A 19456-nucleotide genomic window follows, 5' to 3' on the forward strand; every position below is an offset into this window, starting at 1 on the left:
TTGAAATTCAGTCACGGTCGCACGCGTCTTGTCACGTTTGAACGCGTCCTGTCACACAGAGTGACGACTCGTGTCATGCACGTGCCTTTAAATTGTGCCGCCCTCCGAGCCAGTCTTAGCCAGAGCGCTCAGAGTCAGAGTCCCGCCGCCATTTCTGAAGTTTGATTCTGCAAGCTCTTTGAATTTGTAGCGGAAGGATATAGAGATTCGGCACCCTGAACGGTTAATGCTCACGTTGAACGGCGAGGTGGGTCTTTCAGAATCGATTGCATCTTTTGCAACACCGTGACGCTTATCTAGCTGGTTGCCCATGTAGTGGTCCTCCGCCGAGTCGTTGTCTTCGTGCCGCCCCCACTATTGTAACTGCAGTACTTTCTGAGAGCGTCGACGACACTAGACAAGGCGAAATTTCTGCTCAAGCCAAGTGGTCGCAGGTTGGTCGCAGGCAACGCCGGTCGCGCGGAAAGAACCATTCGACAGTCGTTCGACAGCTGTTCGTAGCCATCAGCGCCCATTGATCGCTTTTCATCTCATTGACTCGATCAAACCCAGACTACGGAGCCGACAGACTCTAGGCGGCTGGGAAATCCATTCAGTCCGAGTCAGTTATTTGCATAGCCAATACATAGGAGGAGCAAGCTCAATTGGCGCTGCAAGTATTCTGCGCTCGAACGCCCACCACCATGCCGCAATACCAGCTCGAGGTCGCGGTCGTGCTCGCGGTCAGCGCAGCATGCAGTCTGACGGTCTTTTCGCTTTCGCAACCCAAGGAAGGGAAGATCCATCTCAGCGTCGAGGAAGAATTGGAGCAGGACCCGTTCGATGTGACGAAGCCAGAGGATCTCGTGGACGGGACACCGGTCTACGGAGACGAGTTCTGGCACACAGTGCGTCCTAGAGTGATGTCAAGTCATACCGGGACTCATGCCATGTGCTAGATGCGACTGAGAAAGCTATCTGTAACATTCCTCCTCGCAGCCATATTGATGGTCCAATGCGTTTGCCTCGGCTGGGCGGCCATTGAAGACGAGCGCACGAACATTGCGGTGCACACTTTGCACGTCGTATTCGCGCTCTACACGCTCGTAGTGGCGGCGCGCTCGGTGGGCCAACAGGACAACGAGCACGCTGTGTCCATGATACATTTGTCTGCCCTGACATTCGTTGCGTCTGCGTTCCTGTTCGCCACATCCATCCTGCCGTCCACGGAGCTGATCGACACCAGCTCGTTCGTGCCCTCGACGGTCCCGCTTGGCCTATTCTACGCAACGCTCGCGCTCTACGTCGCCTCGCTCGTCCTGGTCGTGACGACCCCATGCGGGCCGCCGCTGCACTTCCCGCCCGAGCAGATCTACTCGGAGAAGGTCACTGCGAAGATGACGAACATGAGCGAGGACAACGTGTGCGGGAATATGGGGGCGTCGGTATGGGACACGCTGCTGTTCTCGTACACGACCAAGGTCGTGATGCTCGGGAACACGGCGGAGAGCCTGGAGACGGGCGACCTGCCGATCGTGCCTGCGGACATGCGCGCGACGACGATCTTCCGGAACATGCGCGGCGCGATAAAACAATACCACCTGCGTGTGCGCTCGTGGCGCCCTCGCCCGGGCACAGGCTGGGAGCTTGGATATCGTCTGCTGCGGGTCAACCTTTGGAGTGTCACGACGGTCGTTATTGTCGCGATGTTGGTCGCCGGTCTGTTCTACACGCCGCACTACTTCCTGCAGCGCGTCGTGCGCTATCTCGAGATGGATCCCGAGAGGAAAGACCGCAGTTGGGGATGGGCATACTGCTGCGGGTTGTTCTTCGCGAACGCTCTCACTCAGCTTAGTGAGTAATTTGGATACGAATGTCTGTATCATTTTCTGACCTAGGCTCAGTTATGGGTCAACTGTTGTCTTTGACTATGATGACATTGCAGGTCAGGTTCAAAATTCAGCTGAACTCGATCCTCTACGCAAAAACGCTTGTGCGGAAGGACATCGCCTCATCTGCTGGCCCCGCTCTCGCGGAGAACGGTGCCGCCGCCAGTGCAAATACCGAAAACGGGGAGTCGAAGAGCGACGAAGACGACTTCTCAAGCAAGGCACAGATCATGACCCTGATGACGACGGATGTGGACCGCGTCAGCGAGTTCGCACGGCAGTTGTTCACGCTGTTTGGTATGTAGTTTGCCTCATGATATGGACGGGGACATGACCGTGTGTGCTTTAGATTCTCCCATTGAGCTCATCATAGGCACGATATTCTTGTACAGCTTGCTTGGTATGCACACCTGTCGTCATGAAGTACGTGTTCTGCTAATGGTCTGCCTTTAGGTGTCTCTTGTTTCATCGGACTTGCGGTGGCATGCTTGTTGCTCCCCCTCAACCACTTCGCGAGCAAGGTCGTCGTCTCGGCACAGGATAGCTTGATGAAGGCGCGTGATGAGCGTGTTTCTTTGATGAACGAGGTTCGTATCCGTGCACCGTGTACGATTAACCTGCTCACTCGAGCGTGTAGATCCTTGGTGGTATCCGTATGCTCAAGGTAGGATTGCCTCTCGTTTGCAGCCCTCGATTCAGAGTATTGACGAGTCCCACATCAGTTTATGGCATGGGAGCGCAGCTTCGAGGCACGAGTCATGAAGGTTCGGGCGAAGGAGCTGAAGTACCAGAAGCTTAACTACCATATCGAGGTACGTGACGTCTGCTTGTGGCGATCGTGATCGGTTCTGATTCGTCCGGCGTCCGGTAGGTTATCTTCAACGCCATATGGTATGGCTCTGCGGGTAGGGTTTGAGGTGTGTGGGCTAACGGCTTGGTTCAGGGGTGCTTCTCCGATTATTGTCGCGCTGGTGTCTTTCTGGCACTTCGCCGTCGTTCGTGGACAAGTTCTGACGCCTTCCATCGCGTTCACTTCTGTAAGTACTTTCTGTGATCAATGGTAGTGCAAACTCTGATCATTAGGCACTGCAGATTAGCGGTAAGTCCTTCAGACAACGGAAGAATACGGGCATGAACTCATCCGCCCATGCTCAGTCTTCAATGAGCTGAAGTTCGCACTGAATGCACTTCCGGAGACGTTCATCAACATGCTTCAGGTGGGTATTCCGTGGCGAATACATGCAATCAAGTTATTGACTCTTTTCGACAGTCTATGGTGTCCATGCGTCGTATTGAGAAATATCTGCACGGCGCCGAGGTAGCAGTCGTCGAACTCCTGAGCCAGCAGTCGCAAGCTATCACGTTGCAAAACGCGACGATTACTTGGCCGCAGGACCGTGTACGCGGCGCCAGCGCTACCCCCTCTGCTGCGTCGACCCCCAAGCAGAAATTCGTGCTCCTCGATCTGAGCATCGACTTCCCTGTGGGTGAGCTCTCGTTGATTTGTGGTAAGCTCGGAAGTGGCAAGTCTTTGCTCTTGCTTGCGCTCCTTGGTGAAGCGGATGTGCTCGCCGGTCAGTTGACTTGTCCGCGCTCGCCGCTTAATGCGATCGCATCATTTGCGGGCAAGACTGTGCCTGAGGAGGAGTGGGTCGTTCAGGGCGTCTGTGCTTACGTTCCTCAGGTATGTTCGTAGGCTCGATCGGAGGCTCGAATCTCATCTCCTAACAGAGCGCTTGGCTTCGTAACGCTTCAATCAGAGGTAGCTACTCTTCGTTACGTCGGTTTTTCGCATACATGCTCATTGTTCTGCAGAGAACATCCTATTTGATCTTCCGTATGTTGAAGAGCGCTATCAGCGGACTCTTGAGGTACGGTTCACCCATCACCCATTATATCGTTACCGTCTCTGAAAGGGTCGGCGTAGGTCTGCGCTCTAGTCAGCGACTTCAAGATTCTCGAGGACGGAGACATGTCGGAGATCGGTGAACGTGGTGTAAACCTGTCTGGTGGCCAGAAAGCTCGAGGTGGGTTCATCCGATTCGACGTCAGATGACGCCTCTGACATGCATGCAGTGTCTCTTGCACGTGCGGTGTACTCGCGTGCTTCGGTCCTTCTGCTGGATGATGTTCTCTCTGCGGGTGAGTTCCCAATGGACACCATGGTACCTATTACTGACCCGATCCCCTAGTCGACGCCCATACTGCCCATCACCTCTACAACGAATGTCTACAAGGTGACCTGATGCGCGGTCGTACTTTGATACTGGTGTCACACCATGTACAGCTTTGTGCACCGGGTGCAAGCTACATTGTTGCTCTCGACAATGGCCGAGTCGCTTTCCAGGGCGATCGGGACACGTTCCGGTCGTCTGGTGTGCTGAACACGCTCGTCCAATCCGGGGCTGCTGATGCAAATGATGACAAAGAAGAGACGACAGTAGCAGACGTAGAGGAGCTAGTCATCGAGAAGGAGTCATCCGACGAGAGCGGAGGGCACTCCTTGGAGAATACCTCTACTGCCGCTACCTCTGAGACTGAGGTAAAGCCAGAGGAACGGAAGGCACCGCGCAAGCTCATCGAGGAGGAAAAGCGTGCTGTCGGTCGCATTGGCAAGGATATCTGGATGACGTACATCGACGCTTGCGGTGGTTATCTGTACTGGATCATGTTTGGCGTGGCACTACTGCTCGCAGCACTCAGTCCCGTTGCTGAAAATGGTTGGCTACGGTGCGTGATACAGTATTAATGACAGTGGGACTTTCGTCAACCTGAGCTCTCACACAGTATCTGGACGGGCTCGGCGCTTGAAACGGACGAACCAAGACCTCCATCCTTCTACATTGCTATCTATGCGGCAGTACGTCTAGGGTGCACGTTCAGCTTGATTAGTTCTGACATGTTCTTTCAGATCACAGGAGCTGGTATTTTATCTCAGGTTAATCGCCCTATCCGTTTATGATTTTAACACGTTGTTCAAGGCGTTATCCTTCAGACTATCCGCTGGGTCGTTATTTGTGAGCCTGCTATCTTTGCGGCATGTTCCGATGCTAACTTCGTACAGATCACGGTGGTATCCATGCGTCAACTGTTCTCTATCAGCGTGGGCTTCTTATACACCATGCGCTGGTCTACGTCTTAACGATTTGCTAGGACTTCTTGAGGGTGTTCTCTTCGCCAACATCCGGTTTCACGACACAATCTCTCGCGGTCGACTGCTGAACCGCTTTGGAAAGGACTTTGAAGGTGTGGATAGCAGCCTCCCCGACAACTTCGGACGCAGCGTTGCCTACACCTTGTCTGCCACCACGGCGTTCCTTACGATCACGTACATCGGAGGGTTTCCTTTCCTGTTGGCGGCTTTCATCTTCGGAAGTCTGTACTACAGCGGTGAGTCACTTCATTTCAATGTAGCCATGCCGCATACTCAAGGAGAAGCGCAGTTGGCAAGGTTTACGGACAAGCGTCTCGGGACATGCGGCGACTTGGTATGTATGCGCAACACTGTCGGCAATCAAGCTCATGTTTTCTCGACTCGCAGACTCTGTTACTCGTTCGCCTCTGTACTCCATCTACGGCGAGACCATTGCGGGCGTGACGGTCCTCCGAGCCTTCGGCGCTTCCACGAAGTTTATGAGAGACATGCTACGATGTGTTGACACTGTTCGTCTTCGCATTGTACTTTGCCGTTGTCGGCTAACTCATCGCTACTAGAACGCCAACCCGTACTATTGGATGTGGGGTGGTACGTCAATCGTCATACCGTGACTAGCCTATTCTCATGATCTGACAGTGAACCGATGGCTGTCTGTCCGTTTCGACCTTTTGTCCAGCGCTGTCATCGGAGTGACTGCCTTTGTGTGCGTCCTGACGCCCGGTATCACGGCATCGCTGGCCGGGATGGCCCTTGCGTTCTCCTCGACCATCTTGAACGACGTGAGTGACAATGCTCGCTTTCACCCATTCGAGATGAACCAATGCACTTCGTAGCTCCTCTTCCTCGTACGGCGATTCGTCGGGCTCGAGCAATCTATGGTAAGTTTGCTACAATACATTGTTGAGTTCGCGTTGATATCAATTGGGGACACAGGTTGCTGTAGAGCGTATCAAGGAGTTTTCCGAGCTCCCGCGCGAGCCTCCTGAATTCATTGAGCCACGTCCTCCTGCCTCCTGGCCCGAGACAGGCGCCATCAACTGCGAGAACCTCGTCATCCGCTATGCAGTATGTCCTACCTTTCATCTAACTTGCCGGTGTTACTCATTCGCGCGCAGCCCGACCTTCCGGATGTGTTGCACAACCTGAACTTCACGATCGCGCCCGGAGAGAAGATCGGCGTGCTCGGGCGGACGGGATCCGGCAAGAGCACGCTCGCGCTCTCGTTCTTCCGCTTCGTGGAGCCCGTCGAGGGCCGCATCCTTGTGGATGGTTTGGACATCGCGGACATGGGTTTAACGGATCTGAGGAGCAAGCTGACGATCATCCCGCGTCAGCCTCTCCTGTTGTATGAGAGTTGTGGAGTGCTTGGTAACTGATCACGGATTTACAGAGGACCCGACGATCTTGAGCGGGACGCTGAGGTCGACACTGGATGTCTTCAATGAGTACGAGGATGCCGAGATCGTGAGCATCGCGGTGTTGCGTCTCAGTCCTTGAACTGACGCACTACGTTTCGCAGTACGAGGCACTTCGTCGCGTGCACCTCATCCCAGCAAGCAATGTCCCGTCCGAAGATTCCGAGACGATCAACGCGAATGTTTTCCGCAATCTCGACTCGTCCGTCTCGGAAGGCGGCGACAACTTCTCCACCGGGTTTGCACGAACTCCTACATCGTCGTATCCCACTCTGGCTGATCATAGCATCGCAGTGAGAAGCAACTGCTCTGCATGGCTCGTGCCATCCTCAAGCGCTCCAGGGTACTGCTGATGGACGAGGTAAGCTGTTTGCTGATCTGCGTGATTTCTCTGGCTCATATTTCGTTTAGGCTACCGCGAGCGTAGACTACGCTACCGATGAACTGATTGGGAAGACTATAAGACAGTAAGTGATCGCCCTCTGAACAGAAGTCCACTTTTCACCGTCCACCTGTACCCGCAGGGAGTTCGCAGAGAGCACGCTCCTCACGATCGCACATCGGTTACGTACCGTGATAGACTACGACAGGGTACGTGCCCTCCCTCCCCTCATTTTTCGCGCAACGTCCTAACACGAGATATCGATACCGCAGGTCATGCTCCTCGAGCAGGGCCGAATCGCTGAGTTTGATAAGCCCGCGGTGCTGCTGGCAAACCCGTCGTCAAAATTCCACAGGCTCTGCAAGGCCACGGGGAAGAGCGAGTTCGCGATGTTGAAAAAGCTGGCGGGCGTACAATAGAATAGAGTCGGCGCACGTCGATAGGGCTTGCTGTACTGATTAGGGGAAGCGAACTAATACATATCATGATTGTCTCCGTGCTTTGTGCGACGCTAGTACAATACGTGAGGACTGATGCATACAGTGTATGTGCCATGCAATGCATCCTTGTGGTCAGCAACGGGGTGGAAATCCTCCCTGAAACGACTAAGTACGGACCCCAGTGCAATACATCTATGTCGTGAAGGATACATACATCAGCCTCCAGCCTCACCTCCGTGCAGCCGTTCGGCGACGCTTACTTACATGACAGCGTGAAAGGCAACGCTAGCGGCAGCTTCAAGCTCCAAGTTACAATCTACAGCGCCTTCATTGTACGGAGTCTGGGTCATGATACAATACAGATACACGATACATTCCTGTTCCGACCCGTCCGATATTCGCGTCCACGCCGACCAGCGCATCACCAGCACGGGTGCAAGAAGACCGTGCCGAAAGCAGGAGGCTCACCGCTCGCAGTCCGCGAAGCCGATGCCGCCGTAGCCCGCCCAGAACGGCTTGTAGATACGGATAGAGCCCTCCTTCTCGATATCGAACAGTTGCTGGACCTCCTCCGGCGACAGGTCAACGATCTGCATGTTTTCGATGATCCGCGCGGGCGTGACCGACTTCGGGATGGCTGCATACGACGTCAACATTATACCAGCACCAACATGGGAGTGGTTGAAAGCGTCGCCTACGTACTGTTCACGCCAGGGCGGTTCGCGTGGAAGGAGATGAGGATGTTCTGCGGCGTCACGCCGTGCTTCGCCGCGATCTCCTGCACGACGAGGTTGTCGGTGAGGGGCACGTCGTCCCCCCCAAGTGGGGAATACGCCGTGACCGCGACGCCCTTCTCCCTGCACAGTTCCACAAGCTCTTCCTGCGCCAGGCTCGGGTGGCTCTCGAGCTGATTCACCGCTGGCACGACGGACGCGACCTTCAAGAGCTCTTCGAGGAACGGCGCGCTGACGTTGCTCACGCCGATCGCGCGCACCTTGTCCGGGTGCGCCTCGAACACGGCTTCCATGCCCTTCCACGTGTCGAGCCAGGTCAGCGTGCGGTCGGGCTTGCCGGCCTTCATCGGGCACGGCCAGTGCATCAGCCAGAGGTCGAGGTACGGCGTCTCGAGCGCGGCCAGCGACTTGTGCAGGGCTGCGAGTGGGTCGGCGTGATCGGGGTTGTTGAGCTTGGTCGTGAGGAATATCTCCTCGCGCGGCACACCAGAGCGCTTGATGCCCTCGCCGACCTGCCTCTCGTTCGCTGGGCCGGGAGTAACGTCAGGCGAGGGGACGAGAGGATACAAGCAGGACGAGCGCACAGTATGCTTGCGCGGTGTCAAGGAGCCTGTAGCCGTGCTTGAGTGCAACCTCAACAGCCTGCTCTACGGTGCCTGGGCCTCCAGGATTCCACGTGCCTATAGTGAGAACTACCCATCAGTATGTACCTCAAAACTTCAGTATGTAACGGCATGAACTCGGAAAGGCAGTATTCGGTGCACGATGGTATCCTCATCTCGCACTGTATCCGGTCAGTCATGTCTCTGAGCGCGACTCGAGGTGACCTTCTACCGCTCCCAATGACTGAGACACTTTGCCAGCTGGTCCGGCGCATGTCCCTACGACATGCCTATGCACGCTGACCTGTGCGTGAGCGGAACCTGGGACAACAGCACCTAACAACACTGCGATGTCGACAGCATATTCAGTTCAGGTTCCCACATTTGCCGTGTTGAGGCTACCAAAGTACCTGTACTAGCTGCTTGCGCTTTTCCCTTCGAAGAGCGGAAGACTCGGGACGAGGTACGCGCCGCGTCTACATCTCGTTCGGGCCTGACCTGAGAGGCTGAGACCCACGTACCGAGACCAAGGGTGGGCAACCGAGCGCCGGTGTTCAAGGTGACATACTTCGAAGCAGGCATTGTGCGGACGAGCAAGTGCCGGACGTAGATGGCCCTGAGCGGGGAAAGTAGACGGGAGTGGCAATCAGGGCTTTCGTCTAGATGGACGAGATGTATGGGGAGATTCCCCTTCATTCCTCGCGGGGGTAGCACCTAGCCGTTCGAGTCAATGGCCGCTGACGATGGCAGTGATTCCCGACCAACCGGGGGAGGGAGGGCTTTGTCACTGCACAAAAGTGGCTCATTATTAAGATTGTTGGTCAGCATCCGCAGCGTCTCGCACCTTCTCTCGAGTTACCGTGACGTCGATTGAAGGCCTAAAAACACTCGAAGTCTTGAACCACGTCGTGATCTTGATAGGCTCTATACGAATCTTGGGCACTGCCAACGCCCGTGAGCGGAAGCGCATACCTGTTCACGGCCGCACTGTCTCTCGTCGTAACGAGGTCCCCTGTATGAACTGCTTGCTCAGTCGAGGAGTTGGGTGTTAGATACGAGCCGCGAAACGCCGTGTTCTCGAATGGAGCAACATGGACAAATGATCCAGCATACAGCTCGAGCTTCCTAGTTTCCCGGGTTGACGGTGTTTGGTAGATGAATGGGAGGTAGCCACCACACGCTGCCCGACGTCATAGCGACTTCCTCTTGCTCGAATACTATAGCATGGATCTTGCGCCAGTCGGCCCTTACTATCCTCGCGAGAATGACCTGTACCTCCGAGTATCGCGGCAGCACAAATTGCGTAGCTGTCGACCACAGAACGAGGGCATCCATGAAACAGAGGTCGGTGACTCGGAGCTCGAAGCATAGCGCTAGTGGCGGCGGACTCGGGAAGTGCGCAAGAAGCGCACACAGGGTTACGAAAGCGGCTCGCACCCGAGGATGAGTCGAACTCATGACCATGTCAAGTACTGTCCACTCGGTGTCGCAACTGGAATCGGGTTTAGTCCAGCAGGCAACATCACTCACCTTCGATGCCAGTGCATGGTCCGCGGGTAGCATTGAACTCTACCACACTGCAGGTCAAGCCCTGGATCGACGCGTCTCTTCTAGGTCATCGCACAATTGCTTCTTCTGCTGCGGATTCTGTGGTTGCTACCGCAAGTTCAGGCTGGTCCGATCAAGCTCGAAGTCGCTATACATGGGACACTGCTGATCAGCTCACACATTATGCTACAGCACATCGCTTGCACTGCTTACACTCCAAATTTTGAAGACGTCCGCGGACAGCCAGCTGTATTAGGGTAGTCTTGCTGTGAGAGTGGAACTGAGCCGCATTAGCATCAACTCTGGAACTGTAAGCCAGCAACCAATAGGCGAGAACAAGTACCCACCACTCGAAGGCAACTCACGGCAGGCGCAACTTTGAGACAGCTCATTAGAAGTGCCTCGGGTCCATCATGTCGCCGTCAAATGCAAAGTACAATTGTGTCGCTGGGATAGTTGTGGTCCAGTTCATCCGAACTCATGGTGCAATGCCCTTCACAAGAGCCACCACCGACTACACGGGCTGCTTCTTGCTATGTGCCGGGTCCCTGCGCATCGAGGGCACTGCTGGACCCGAGAGGGTTGACTGGGCCTCTGGGATACAGCATCCCGCTTTACTCACCGTCGTACACTGGGTCGCGCTGCAAGACCAAGGATTCCGCCACCCTGACATATGGACACCGGCCGTCGAATAGAAGGTCCAGAGACGACCGTGAACAGCGCGAAGACCACGAGTTTCATCTGCAACACATACTCAACTGTCGGGCACGAACATGTCGAACGCAAGCAGTATCGACGACACTGCGCCCAAGGTCATACTGAACAAATTCGAGCGTGTCAGCGATACTGTGGGCTGTATAGTGTCGACTTCGTACCTTTGTGTTACAGTACCCATTATTGCGGCAGTGGGGGTTGGAGAACCCGGTCGAGTAGGTTCATGGGCAGCTGAACCGCGATTTGGCGTTTGGCCACGTGTAGCCCCATCGCATTGGCATCACGTAGGTATGGCGAATCCTGTCATTTGCAGACTTCAGTAGATCGGGTCCTTCTGCCATGATGAAGGACGTCGCGGATGTGTCGCCGACTTGCAGCCACATCATGATTGCAGTCCCCGTGATTTTGCGTGGTTCGGTACGCAACATTGCGAGTATAAGGCACTACTTTCCATACAGGAGAAGAATCCAATGCCGTCGCCACCCAGCGATGCATCGATGAGTTTGAAGAGAGGTGAGGAGGGGGCCTTGAGCTTGAGGGGGCAAGAGCTCGTGTTATTGCTGGCGTGACCGTGACATAATCGCGTTGTGTAACGCCCAAGTGACGCCTAGTCGCAACGGATCCCTCCTCCCTGAGGCCTGAGTCCCTCCTCCTGATGGTGAGACCCGAATGATCTCTCCACTGAGTACTAAATATTACTGAACGCTGCATGCTGATCACCGTATATGCGCCATTTTAATCGCCTACCTCGCACCTACTACTCGAAGGCACCATACCGGGCCTGAAGGCCAGACCTCCAGTCAACGGCTCGGACCCATACTTCCTACCATACACGCTGCAGCTTTGTTTACATACAGAGGACTCGGCACTCGCAGGCAATAACAGGATTAAATTAAAACCCTACAGAAGCACCAAGAAGACCACGCCGCCAGCAGGAGCAGGAGCGCGGCTCACTACTTGCAGTCCGCGAAGCCGATGTCGCCGTAGCCCGTCCAGAACGGCTTGCACACGCGGCGCAGGCCCTCCTTCTCGATGTCGAACAGCGTCTGGACCTCCTCCGGCGCGAGGTCGACGATCTTCATGTTCGCGACGATCCGCTCGGGCGTCACCGACTTCGGGATCACTGCACACACACAGCGTCACGTCAGAACAAACCGGAGGGTACAGGGAAGGGACACTGCACGCACCGTTCACACCGGGGCGGTTCGCGTGGAAGGAGACGAGGATGTTGTGCGGCGTGACGCCGTGCTTCGCCGCGATCTCGTTCACGACGGGGTGCGCGCCGAGCGGGGCGTTGTCCGAGCCGAGCGGGGAGTACGCCGTGACCACGATGCCCTTCTCCCTGCACAGAGCGACGAGCGGCTCCTGCGTCAGGCTCGGGTGGCTTTCGAGCTGGTTGACCGCGGGCACGACGGACGCGACCTTCAAGAGCTCCCCGAGGAACGGCGCGCTCACGTTGCTCACGCCGATCGCGCGCACCTTGTCCGGGTGCGCTTTGAACACGGCCTCCATGCCCTTCCACGTGTCGAGCCAGTTGAGCGTGCGGTCGGGCTTGCCGCCCTTCATCGGGCACGGCCAGTGCATCAGCCAGAGGTCGAGGTACGGCGTCTCGAGCGCGGCGAGCGACTTGTGGAGCCCCGCGAGCGGGTCGGCGTGCTCGGAGTTGTTGAGTTTCGTCGTGAGGAAGATCTCCTCGCGCGGTACGCCGGAGCGCTTGATGCCCTCGCCGACTTCGCGCTCGTTGGCTGGTCCGGGTGTGCGGTTAGACGGGTCGCAGGCAGATGAGCGGGAGGAGCGCACCGTATGCTTGCGCGGTGTCGATGTGCCTGTAGCCGTTTTTGAGCGCGACCTCAACAGCCTTCTCTACCGCACCCGGAGCAGATTTCCATGTCCCTGTTACGGAGATCGCGCGTTAGTCTTCGCATTGACTTGGGGAGGCTCTGTAAGCGAGGCGCGGACGCGTCTCGCACTCCGTCTGCCTGGGTTTTCGTTCACTGGGACTTTTCACCACGCCTACGCGGACAACGCGACCTGGATATATGCGGTGCTCGTCGGACGAAGCGCGACACGCGTCTGTGTCTCGTCCTGCGAGCGGGCCGGGCCTGAGAGACACATACCGAGACCAAAGGTGGGCATCTGAGCACCAGTGTTGAGCGTGACATACTTTGAGGCAGGCATTTTGTGGATTGGACAATTTCAGAGGTAGATAGAGTCGAGCGAGGCGAGTGTGCGGGAGTAACGGCGGGGAGGTCGAGGAGGTCGAGGAGATTTATAGGAGGACGGAGGCCGGGCCTCCGTATCTCGTACCTAGCCGAATGGAGCAAGTATGGGCAGATTATCCAGCACAGTACTCAGCTATCCAAGTTCCGCAGGTCCGAGTCGATGGTGGCAGCGATAAACGGGAGGCCCATCCGACGTCATAGTACTTACTTCGGCTGGAACCAATGTCATGAAGCCGCGACTTAACCAGTTGCATTCTCACCGAGTAGGCTTGATCAGAGTGCCAGCCAGCAGCGCAGGAAGTGTAGCTTTCTCGGGACGGAGGACTCGGACTTGAGAGGAGGCCGAGTCAGGCACTGGGTCGGGAACGGGAGAGAGACGAGCAGGCCGCGGCTTGTGATCTGCAGATAAACGCGGTGAATCTCCGCGACGCCCAGATTACTCCGGCAAACGCCCGAACAGCGATCATCACTGTTACGTAAGTATCACTATGTTTGACTTGCATACATATAAGTAGTACCACCTCACAGGCAGGTACTGATTACCACTCGTCATTGTCTTTCAATTAGTGCGGCGGGCCGCGTACTCGCATTTGTCTACAGACCTGGTTATGTTCACGAAAATCCAGATATCTGAGCACATTGGCGACCTCAGCGGGATCCTACGGATCTGGGCTGCACAACTTGAACACATTCTCAAGCGCGGTGGCGCATCCATAACCTTCGCTGCGATAACCAGCACCTCGCCGTGGGACGCGTTCGAGGTGCGGTACAACGAACCCAGCGCGCCTCGGACACTGGCCATCCTCCATTGATATTGATGCGCGAACTCCACGCCATGTTCCACGGTCGCGATACCGCCCGCGCAACCTTGCAGGCAACGATCGGGCACGTTGCCTTCGACAGCCAGTTCGACTCCGCGCCTTTCGTGGAGAAGCGCACGGTGGTGCGCCACAGCGGCCGCCACTAACGCAAAGTCCAAGTCCGCCGGTCCTCCACTCTCATGTCGGCGTGCTGGGCATACAAACGGGCCGTGAGTCTGCCCATGTCCCGCAGCTGGTCGTTGCCCCGTTGACGTCGGCCCCGACTGCAGAGCCAGCCAGCAGAGCAGGACCCCGATAACGCGCACGGCGCCATGCTCGCCCCTGTCGTTCTTACTGTGGGCGATCGAGCGGTATCTATGGGCCCAGGGCGCACCGACTTTCGTCCTATCTATATGTATGGCTCTCGGGACCTCGCATCACGCGAAGCAGGGCCCCCACCCGGCGGCCATCCTGCCCCTCGCGTTTCTTGCATTCTCAGACGTCGACGGTGCGCGCCCACCGTTCCGCAGCGTCATCACTCTCATGGATTACTGTTACAGTGTCGCAGGGAACACAGCACGTCGACACAGGAGAACGAGTAGACCCCTGCGGGACTCGCATGCGCGCGGTCACATCCGTATTGTGACCGCCCGCGTCTGGCCCGCCGGCGGTCACGATCGCATTGTGACCGCGACGCTGCCCCCGAAGCGCCCAGAGGGTGGCCCGGGAGGTTCAACCGCGCCGCCTGTCTCCCTCCCCGCTCGTTCGCCCCTAGACTAGACTATCGCCGTCTGTAATTCTGTTCGACTTATTCTACGCTTGTTTATTTTATTCTATGCCGGTTTGCCCGTATTGATCCTGCAAGGCCTCGAGCACCGACTTTCCCGATGGAGGAAGTGCCAGTACCGGACGAGCAAATCATCGACCCGATCAGGAAACCCCCCTATCCGAATTCGGGCTAATTCGCTCGAATTTCACCAAATTTTGCTGAGGAGCCATTTGCGTGACCCCCCAAAAGAATTTGCTCGAATTCTGGTGAATTTACCCCAAATCACTTGCCCAATGATGCCATTGTAGTTCCTCAATTCACACGAATTCGCAATGCTTTAGAACATCAATACCCCTCGATTTCGACATGCTACATGGACCAGGTATACTTGGGATCACAGAACACCAGCTATTGAAGTATTATCTACACAGCGAGGCTGGAAGTGGCCAATAGAGAAGGGCGAGAGAGGGTATCGAGCTGAGCTGGCTCGCAGGGCCTCGAGAGACGGACTCTGGTGCGTGTATTGGCCACAGTCCTGCTATGCGATCCTGACTCGTACATTCGCCCAGGCGTCCGTTCGCATGCACGCGCCCCGTCCCTCAGCCATTACCACTGCCCGTGTGAAGTCCCCGATGAAGGACTGAGTTGTTAACCATCTTGGTGTCCTCGTTGCGGTGGCACATCCTCCTCTGGCTTGTTGCGAGACGCATGCTTCGGTTATGCCGGGTGACCGCGTTTGCGGCCGAGAAGACGATGTGGGAGGCGAAACCAGGCACGATAAGTAGGTAACACTCGAGTTCTGAAAGTTCGCGCCCATCACCTAGTATGCTGGCCATGCCATATACCCTCATTCCCTGACCTCGCCTACGTCGCCCACTCGCAAGTGCTCACGGATAATTGGCCCCTGCAGACTCGCGTTGATGTACGCGTTGGGGATCGGCCCGGGTGACGCATCCGCGGTCTGCAGGCCAGTCTCTTCGCACGTCGTGAGCGGGCGGCCCCAGTTCAGTCTATCCCCGATGCTCCTTTTCATCCTCGTTAAATATATAGCACTCATTTCGTTTAATTTTTAGTTCATATCTCCATATCCTCGCCTCGTGAGATGCGCAGACGCGGGGTCATCTATCCCGCTCATCCTGCCGCCCTCGTCGTCCTGCCGCCCTCGTCGTCCTGCCGCCCTCGTCGTCCTGCCGCCCTCGTCGTCCTGCCGCCCTCGTCGTCCTGCCGCCCGCCTCCCGTGTCGCCCCTCCACGTACCGATTCCGTAGCCGCCGCGAGTGCAGGACGAGCCGGCTGAGCACGAGCGCCCAAAACGCGGCTAGGCTCCCTCTGCGCCGCCTCGACCGCCTCTCCCACACCTCCGGGTCAACACCCGCCATGCTGTCGGCGGCCAGCGTACTGCACACGGTAGTCATCCGCGGTTCGACCTTTTTGCACGCCGACAAGACCTTCAATCCACTGCCCAACCCGCTGCGCAGCTCCGTACATCCCACATCGCGTCCTCCTTGCCTCGCGTCACTCCTCAGCTCGCATCGCCACTGTTCCCCTTCGCGCTCGCGCTCGTGCCCCTCGATCAGCCGCATGAGCAGGTCGACGTTGGCAGTCGCCCACCTGCCGTAGTCGCCGTGCCGCATCTCCGTGCGCACGTGGTGGAGCCCCCCGTGGTACAGCAGGACGACCGCCAAGTGGTGCTCCTCCGAGAGCGTTGCCAGCTGCGCGAGGTACTGCGTGCTCGCGGACGTGATCGCCAGCACGACCGTCCGGGCGTCGATGAGGCCGGCTTCGTCCACCTCGCCAGCTCCGTCGGCCCTCTCAACGGCAGCAGCGCGACGCCGAGCCCTGCCAGCTCTCCGGACACAAGCCGGTCGTCGCTCTCCCACCACGTCTTGGCTCGTCCGATTCGGCAGCGATATCCACAGCCCCATCTATCGTGCCGTCCAGGTCGATGCCGCTCTCGATGACGAGTGTCACCTCCCCCGAGGAATGGCATGCACTGGAGAAGCGCAAGGACCACGAGCGCGACACGTCCGAGATACTCCCCGAATATCCGTTCCCACGGACACTGCCCTCGCTGAGCAGCCGGACGCCAGACTCGTCGAGGGTCGCCAGTGCGCACTCGAGCGGGGACGACTCGCCCGAGCTGTCGAGCAACGCTGCGCGGAACGGGCGATCAACGAAGCCCAATATCCGCACGAAGGACAAGGACCGCGAGGAGCGCAAGGACGACCGGATTGCGGGCCTCCTCGCGGAATGCACGCAGGGACACTTGAACATGTCCGCACACGCCCGGCCGGACGCGCACGTCGTGCAGCACCACGCGTGGGCGGCGGAGGACACGCATGTGCCGAGTTTCGCGGAGCTGCACGAGCCTGGGTTCGCGTGGACAATGACGAACATCAATATGTTCATGCCTGCGCTGGGTGCGCGGAGACGGGGTGTGACGCCAAACCCGCTGGAACAAGATAGCAAGCTCGGGAAGGAAGAGGAGGAGGAGGAGCAGCCGATGGAGGTCAAGGAGGCTCTCGCGGCTGCGAATGTCGTTGGAGCTGCAACTGAAGTCGAGGGTGCCCGAGGCCGAGGAACGCGGGCGCATATCACCCAAGTGCAGCGGGTGGACGAGCCCGAAGGAGAAGGAGCACCGGGAGCATGACAAGGACCGGACGTTTCCAGGACACAAAGAGCGCAAATCGGTGCGTGTTTCGAGCTTGGTTTATGGGTGTACACTGGGTTTGCTGATCACCTGCGTTGGAGCAGAACCCTCCCAAGTTTGCGGTGCACAAGGCGAAGAGCATCATGTCGGGCGCGTGAGCTCAGATTGGCACGCTCGCCATCGGTGGAGGCGATCCTTACTGGTCGATATGAACATGTGTTTCAATGATAGTAGTAGTTTGATTACAATACATGATAAGTACTCCTGAGACTGGGAACTGCTATAGTGCTAGCTACATGATGGCCTGGTACGAGTCAGTGTCCGCTACAGCTTGCAACATTAAGTGTGTAAAGCCAGGTACTAGTAAGTTGCTCGGTGATTTTAGTAAGTTCACGCCGCCAGCTTGTTCAGAAGGTGTTTACGAGCTGTTTGCACCGATTTGGAAGCCATTTACACGGGAGGTCGCGCCGGACCGATTTGGCGCTGATTCGCGCCACATTCGCGCAGGGGGGGTTTCCTGATGGAGTCTGCGCTCGCAGGCCCCACTCGCCATTCCTCTGTCGAACATCGCAAACCCGCCCGAACGTCTGCCAGATGGCCGGTTTGTCCCTCGTGAGACTTACCAGGAATACCTGTGAGTAGTATAGCTACGAGGAAAAGAAAGTGGTGATTCCTCTCAAAGACCTCCGCAAAGCGACACTGTCGAAATTGCGCAATCTGCGTAGGGAGACTGCCAAGAACACTGTAGGCAGTACTAGTGAACAGCCGAAGGATGTCATCTCAGTCTGGCTTCCCACTGAGCTATTAGAGTCCACAGGAGCGGTGGACCGTGACAGCCCAATTTTGGCAGTAAGTCCACTTATGTTTCCCCGAAGGAATGCTTCTGACTCGAAACAGCCACCCATGTCGCCAAGCAACACAAGGCAGACACGCTCACGCAAGCGTCGCTATGATGAGACTGGAATAATTGACCTTACATCCGGTGATTGTGCAACTGGCGAAGCACCTAGCCACGCCTCGAGCCATGCCTCGGCGTCGACGTCGACAGCAGCAACACGACGCCGGAAGTCAGCAAAAGAGATGGTGATCAAGACGAAGATGATGATAGGGACGGAGGAGACGGTGATAGACTTGACTTGAGAAGGATGCAGACTCGAGTTCCTAGTGTTGTGCCATACATCGTCTCATTTATATAACAACTTGTGACTACGAGGCGGTTGACTTCTACTACAAGGCGGCAGACCGGGAACGCCCGATGGGCGGAAGCGCACGGTTCATGGTAGAAGGGCGGTGACCGCGCCCGCCAAAGACGTTGTGACCTGGGTCGAGCGGAGCGCGGAAAGGGCGGTGACCGCGCGCGAGGAGGGCGGTGGCTGAGGCATAGCGGAGTGTGAAAGTGGTGACCGCGCGCGGTGACCGGGGCTTAGCGCCCGCGGCGGTCACGACGAATCCGCCTGAGAACCTGCACATGGGGAGGGGTAGGCTCGTGACCAGCCGTTCAATTCGAACTCCGATGCGTCGTTCGCAGAACGGCTGGTACAACTGGAAGGGCGCTTAAGGGGGGTCCCGATTTGGGGCCCCGTGTGAAACGGGACTTAGTGAAATCGTGCGCGTCGTGTTCATGCAGCGCGGGAGCCGGGCGAACTGCCTCGACCTACTTAGGGTACTCTCGTTTCCAGTTAGACTAGGCTTCGCTTGTATTCATTACTGCATGGGCTACTACGAAGTAATACAAAAACTTCGCTTGCATCATGTTCGCCGCCCTAAGGCCTGCGATCCGAAGGATGACCAGAAAGCCTCGTAGGTGGTAATGCGCGCGTGTCCATCCTCTGACTCGCCTACCGATCCCGCCGCTGTATCATACTGCGACACTGTCGATGATGGCTGTCTATCCCCGCCATCTCCGCTACTGCGCGCACGTTTTGCTGGCCGTGGGTTGACATCCTGGACCTGGGTTGGATCGAAGGGATCCACTGGGCCACTGGGGCCGACGCACGGGTGATCATCCGAGTCTCTGGACTCCGCGGCGCGTTTCGTTCGTGTTGGGGTCGAAGAGGGAGCATGGGCTGCTGTGCGATCACCTTGCGGCACCATTCCCGAGGTGAGGTGAGTTGTACTCGGGCCTGGGGGAGGTGATGCATGAACAGCGAGCTCGG

General features: G+C 57.0%; 4 protein-coding genes across 4 annotated transcripts; 3 read left to right on the forward strand and 1 right to left on the reverse strand.

The window, feature by feature from the left end:
• Positions 1–683: 683 nt before the first annotated feature.
• On the forward strand, positions 684–7241 carry B0H18DRAFT_1124650 (multidrug resistance-associated ABC transporter; the record flags this gene model as incomplete). Its single annotated transcript, XM_048034894.1, has 35 exons — positions 684–887; positions 939–1833; positions 1884–2165; positions 2218–2268; positions 2322–2455; positions 2506–2532; positions 2591–2680; positions 2740–2759; positions 2812–2905; positions 2961–2967; positions 3024–3085; positions 3139–3552; positions 3600–3630; positions 3684–3739; positions 3796–3895; positions 3945–4010; positions 4061–4598; positions 4656–4728; positions 4780–4792; positions 4850–4885; positions 4933–4971; positions 5022–5258; positions 5312–5356; positions 5410–5531; positions 5583–5613; positions 5662–5804; positions 5859–5903; positions 5959–6090; positions 6141–6354; positions 6416–6489; positions 6545–6678; positions 6735–6801; positions 6852–6907; positions 6965–7031; positions 7095–7241. The coding sequence occupies 35 exons, from the start codon at positions 684–686 to the stop codon at positions 7239–7241; spliced, it is 4746 nt and encodes a 1581-aa protein (XP_047887354.1).
• A 6742-nt stretch (positions 7242–13983) lies between these two features.
• B0H18DRAFT_82340 (uncharacterized protein) lies at positions 13984–14734 on the forward strand. Its single transcript, XM_048039322.1, has 3 exons — positions 13984–14112; positions 14173–14390; positions 14443–14734. Exons 1-3 carry the CDS (start codon positions 14083–14085, stop codon positions 14660–14662), a joined length of 468 nt encoding a protein of 155 aa, XP_047887355.1. The 5' UTR covers positions 13984–14082; the 3' UTR covers positions 14663–14734.
• Positions 14735–15594: 860 nt separating this feature from the next.
• On the reverse strand, positions 15595–16698 carry B0H18DRAFT_82347 (uncharacterized protein). Its single transcript, XM_048039323.1, has one exon. It carries the CDS (start codon positions 16573–16575, stop codon positions 15721–15723), a length of 855 nt encoding a protein of 284 aa, XP_047887356.1. The 5' UTR covers positions 16576–16698; the 3' UTR covers positions 15595–15720.
• On the forward strand, positions 16305–17574 carry B0H18DRAFT_1040096 (uncharacterized protein). The gene is made up of 2 exons (XM_048030523.1): positions 16305–17340; positions 17405–17574. The coding sequence occupies exon 1, from the start codon at positions 16596–16598 to the stop codon at positions 17298–17300; it is 705 nt and encodes a 234-aa protein (XP_047887357.1). The 5' UTR covers positions 16305–16595; the 3' UTR covers positions 17301–17340; positions 17405–17574.
• The last annotated feature ends 1882 nt before the right edge of the window (positions 17575–19456 follow it).

The sequence above is a fragment of the Fomitopsis serialis genome (genome assembly GCF_022376445.1).
Source record: "Fomitopsis serialis strain Sig1Antser10 chromosome Unknown B0H18scaffold_129, whole genome shotgun sequence".
In the NCBI taxonomy this organism is placed as follows: Eukaryota; Fungi; Basidiomycota; class Agaricomycetes; order Polyporales; family Fomitopsidaceae; genus Fomitopsis; species Fomitopsis serialis.